General features: G+C 40.0%; 1 protein-coding gene across 1 annotated transcript; it reads right to left on the bottom strand.

Annotated features, from left to right (window-relative positions):
• Positions 1–151: 151 nt before the first annotated feature.
• Positions 152–4673, bottom strand: LOC116673843 (claudin-10-like). Its single transcript, XM_032506188.1, has 5 exons — positions 4111–4673; positions 2578–2739; positions 2325–2406; positions 2106–2210; positions 152–730 (listed from the first exon to the last, which is right to left on the bottom strand). The coding sequence occupies exons 1-5, from the start codon at positions 4583–4585 to the stop codon at positions 601–603; spliced, it is 954 nt and encodes a 317-aa protein (XP_032362079.1). The 5' UTR covers positions 4586–4673; the 3' UTR covers positions 152–600.
• Between the last annotated feature and the right edge of the window lie 407 nt (positions 4674–5080).

The following is a 5080-nucleotide window of genomic DNA, read 5'->3' on the forward strand; positions in this document are numbered from 1 at the left end:
TGTGAATTGCTTTAAATGACATTACCTTTTTGTGTAAAAAAAGAAATCATGTTTATTACCACTACACATCTTTTTCATATATCTTAAGTTTGAGTAGTAAGCTAACACCAAAAGTGTACAGGCTATCTGTGTGACATCTTCAGGTTTTAATGGAAAACAAGATGCTCGATGATATTGATGTCCAACTGGCATTTGAATCAAAAATCATAAAATAGAGATTTAATATCGCTCCAGTCTATGTGAGACAGGCAGGAAAGGCCAGCTCATTGAAGGTGACCGGAGAGTTTGAATGCAGTTTTGTGCCAAATCAAATTTCCTGCCCTAAAAGAAAAGCAAGCTTATCTTTTACATAGAGCCATTGACAGAAATGTCCCAAAAAGGACCCGAATTTAAAAATGAATCTGGCCATTTAAAATCAATAGAATATGTAAACTGACACACAATTTACACTTACCAACCATCATTTCCATGGAGATGAGGGACAATTTGTGAATGGAGTCCTTTGCTTTTACTGATGAAATAGTTTCTAGTGACCCCAAACTATTATAATAGTGACCCCAAACTACTATAATAAATGTAACAACAAGATAGAGTCCAATGTCACACATAGGCATTTCTTCCAAACTGCCTCGATGGCTCCCCTGGTTCATTGTGAAGGTTGTTTCTTGTCTTTCTGTGCTTGTTGCGTGCTGTCTCAAATGATGCAGCTCCAGTGTAGGAGTATTCAGCTCTGCAAATAGGAAAAAAAGAAATGAAGCTCAAATACAATTTAAAATACTGTAGGGAAGCACCCTTTGGCATATGACTTACTGTAAATAGAATAAAGAACTGAGAAGACAAACATTTTTAAGTAGGGCTGCCATGCTAAAATCTCTGTAGACAATAAAACCTGCTAAACAGTAAAAAAAGCACAAAATCTTTCTTTTTCTTTTTAATTCTATCTTCCCTCATTTCTGTTCCTTTTAGCTTTCTTGCTGGAGCCTGTACAATATAACAAGAATAAGAGTCCACGGCCATGCTAGCAGCTTTTAAAGCTGTACTTAGGCACAGCTAAGTCTGCATTCACACAGCCCGCGTCTGCCATCAAACGCCGCAGGTCTTTCCATTCCATTTTTTCCATTCATTTTGAATGGTGGTAGTGTGGGGTTGCAGCGGGGTTTGCCGCAGGGAAGACACAAAAAAACGCAGCCTGGCTATAAAGTCTATTTGTGCGACATTGGGGGATTAAAGAACATAACAGGATGTCACACAAATGGTCTGTTTTAGTGACACTTCCACACCGCCACACAACCCTGCAGAAAATTACTTTTTAAATAATAGCCCCAGCATCCTAACATGCTCACAATAACAATGCTAATATGTTGGTGTTTACCAGGTATAATGTTTACCATGTTGTTTACTATATTTTATTATTTATTGGGTTAGCATGCTAAAATTTGCTAATTAGCACCAAACAAAGTACAGCTGAGGCCTAATGTCATTAGTTTTGCAGGTATTTGGACATGTTGGACAAATTAAAACATTTACCACACTGGCGTGGTTAAAAACAGATGTGTAGATGCCAATTTCAAGACAAAGAATGGATGGAACGTGATTTAAAGTATGGCTGCCACAAAAACGTAATAAACCACCTTATCTTTCTGTTCATCCACTATATGCATATGCTAAGCAGGACTGACTGTTAACACAATGATGACCAAGGAATTCACCCAAAGAGAAAGGTATCCTTTGCCTGATTCAACATTGTCCTATAGGTGCCCTTTAGTCAAGGTGACTCTCACTAGGAAAAGGTAATTACTGGACTGTAACAAAGAAAACATTCAGCCGTCAACGGCTGCATTACTTATCAAAATGACAATCATACAATCTCCCCTGTAGGTTCAGCAATTATGAGACAAGATGTTGAGAGAGATTACTGGATGTTTTCAACTGTAACCATCTCTCCATTGCATTTAAAGTAATTTTTGAAATTGCCTGATTGAGTTTGCAACTCAGTGCACTTTAGAGTCCGTCCAAATCAGATTTCCTCTAAGCCCTTGTTGCTGATGACAGATGTAGGATCACATTGTCAGCATCCAGCATGTTGGAAACATCAAGCAACTTGCCTGACACTGAAGCCTTTGGACAGTGAGAAGCAGAAGATAAGTCCGCCTAGGATACACATTAGAGATCCAGCCCAGCCGATGAAGAGAGCTGCACCCAGCTCAAACCTGAAGGGTTGAAGTGGGGGGGAAGAGGAGACATTTGTGACTGGACTTCCTTTCATCTGAATGTGGTTTTGATCTGTTGTCAAACCAATATTTCCTTTAATCCTGAATACTTACTTCTGGGCATAAAAGAGGGGGTCAAAGAAGTCAGTTGTGATCCTGTGAGCATATATGGAGCATGCAGTCATGCAGCAGAGGCCTGCAGAGAGAATTAAGAGGATTTCTACTTCAAATTCTGAATCAACTCAAAGCAGAAAGAGCAGATAATGTAATTCAAATGAACACTAATTATGTGCCAAAGTTGAGCAGCCCAAATACTACACTCCCCATAAATGCAGACTCAGAGAAAGGTAAGCGTTATGGGTTGTACCGTTGAGAATGAAGTGGAAGCCCGAGAGGACAGTAAGACGAGCCTTGGTGATCTCCGAGCCTCCTATTTTTGTGCACTTCATTCCTACCAAGGCGAAGATGGCACCAAAGAAACCCAGACATACAGCGCCGATCATCAAACCTCGACACACCTGGATATAGGCTTTATGAGAGAGACAGAGAAGGGGTGCTTTACACTACCAGAGTAGTTTGACATATGACACACCTATTCACTTTGTTGCAGAGAGTTAGATGAGTAGATTAATGACTGGTACACTCTCATGACTTGTGAAGCTACAGCCGGCGGCTGGTTAGCTTAGCTTAGTATAAAGACTGAAAACTGGGGGAAACAACTAGCCTGACTCTGTCCAAAGGTTACAAAGCTCTATAAGTAACTAAGTAACATATTCTCTTGTTTTGTTTAAGCTAACAACTCTTAGCTGTAGCCTCATATTTAGCATACAGACAAGGGAGTTTTATCGATTCATATCTAACTCAAGTATTTTCCAAAATGTCAAAAGATTCTTGTAAAAGCCTTAAGAGGTGAAATAATCCAGTATTCCACTTACTTTACCTATGTTTAGGAACTAGCCAAGGTTACAGTGGCTATATACAATATATTTACATAAACCGTGGATCACATGACTATTTTTATGTGAAAGTTGTCAACCCCACAGATAATTGAAAATCAAAAGATTTTCGTGAAAGCATGTAGCATGGACCAAGGAAGCACCCGTTCAATTTAGGAGCAAATCCGAATCACGGGGGGGATATGCAAATTATTATAACCAAGTGCCCTTCAAGTTTCTATTGTTTTAGGCCAGCAGAGATAAAAAATAAAATAATAATAATAATAATAATTGCATTTTAGAAAAAAAAGCTTTGAAATTACCAAAAATGTTAACATTGTCTGGTGACCCCTCAGATTTATCTTCAGACCTTTTGGGTACTAATACTTAAAACCAAAGACTTGTAGGAAAAGGACTGGAGGCTACATTTGTGCTATAGAGCGTAGCACGTATATAAACTATATACATTTTTCAACAGTGAAAAAAGATAAGAACTGGTATTTTTTTTTTTTTAAATTGCCTCAATACTTTAGAATTAGAGCATAAACAAGCAGTCTCTTTCCTTTTAGTTACTGGGAAGTAATGAGAAGGGACATGTGACCTTTGTATGATTGCATGACTCGCTCAGATTGCTTTATTCAGACACAGGAGGCTGTATCAGTCCAGCTCAGCTTTTTCACCTAAATATGCCTCCAGTGGTCTTTACATTTTACTGTTTGTGGCCTGAAGGCAGATTCAGAAAAGAAAACATCAAGTTCAAAATGCATTTGTTCACAGTAGCGGCCATTCATCCAAGAACAACAGGTGTTTCGGGCATCACTTGATTTTCAGTCAGATAGGTAGTTGCAGATGCACAGTTCCTCAGAAACGCACGAAAATATACATATATCTCTGCTGTCTGACGTCAGAAAGACAACATCATACACTTCTACAGCAACAATAACCCCAGTCATCTCGCAACTCACCATCCAGAGCCAGCATTGAAGGAAAGTCTTTGCAGTTAGACACACCAGTGGAATCAGTCACACATGTTTTCCACAGGTTAGACCAGAAGGTAGCGGTAGTGATGACCGTCCCGTCCACAGAGGACACCTTCCAGTAGTCTAGCCGCAGGGTGGAAGACACCAGGATCCACCCCGAGATGGTCAGGACAAAGGCAACGATCTCTGTTGCCATGTTGCCCATTTTTCCTGGGGCTTGGAGGTCCTGACTGGGACAGGACAGAGATCTTTTCTTCAGAAGTGACACAGACAGGTGGGAGGGTCGGATCAGGACAGGTGCGTCAGCGTTGGCTGTTCTGCAGAATTTTGCTACTCCTCCACCTGCCGAGCATCTACGCCTGAAAACCAATACTTTCAACATCACTGACACACAATCACTTGCTGTATATTGTGTCTGTGTGTAGTGGTGGGAGGGTTCGGGGGTGCACACGCTAGTCATCACTCCACACAGTGTTCATAGGGGACTGCAAGGGGATCTGCAGGAGGAGGAAGTCTTTAATTGAAAGGATCTGAAAAGGAACACAAGATGAGGAACAGAGATATGAGAGGTGCTTATGGTGATTTGACTGACTGAATGAATGAATTATGTTTTGAATGTTTATGTTTTTTTATCATAATTCTGCACCAGAATTTTAAACTTGAAATCCTCATTATAGCAGCAGCATTAAATAAAGCCACTAGCAGGGCAAGAAGGATTATAATATAATACATATTGGTTTTATAGCATTATGGCTCCATCAAGTGGCAGAAAGGAGAGGATGCTTCAAGCTATCTGAGTGAATCTAAGCAAACTGAATGTTGTATCAGTGATTATAACTATAAACTATCTTGTACAGGACTGCTTAGCATTAGTGTGTTAGCATTGACCCCCACAGTCTCACAAAGCTGCTAGCAGGGCAGTAGACTCTGATTGGTTCTTTTTCTCAGCTTTGGT

The sequence above is a fragment of the Etheostoma spectabile genome, chromosome 24 (genome assembly GCF_008692095.1).
Source record: "Etheostoma spectabile isolate EspeVRDwgs_2016 chromosome 24, UIUC_Espe_1.0, whole genome shotgun sequence".
Taxonomy (NCBI): domain Eukaryota; kingdom Metazoa; phylum Chordata; class Actinopteri; order Perciformes; family Percidae; genus Etheostoma; species Etheostoma spectabile.

Bases quoted from the DNA above. Each gene is read 5' to 3' on its own strand.
- LOC116673843 (XM_032506188.1), bottom strand. From the start codon at position 4,585: ATGACTAGCGTGTGCACCCCCGAACCCTCCCACCACTACACACAGACA. The intron at 2,407-2,577 runs GTACAACCCATA...TTCTCTCTGCAG, and splicing joins CTTCCACTTCATTCTCAACG to GCCTCTGCTGCATGACTGCA. The intron at 731-2,105 runs GCAAGTTGCTTG...TCCTATTTGCAG, and splicing joins TCCAAAGGCTTCAGTGTCAG to AGCTGAATACTCCTACACTG.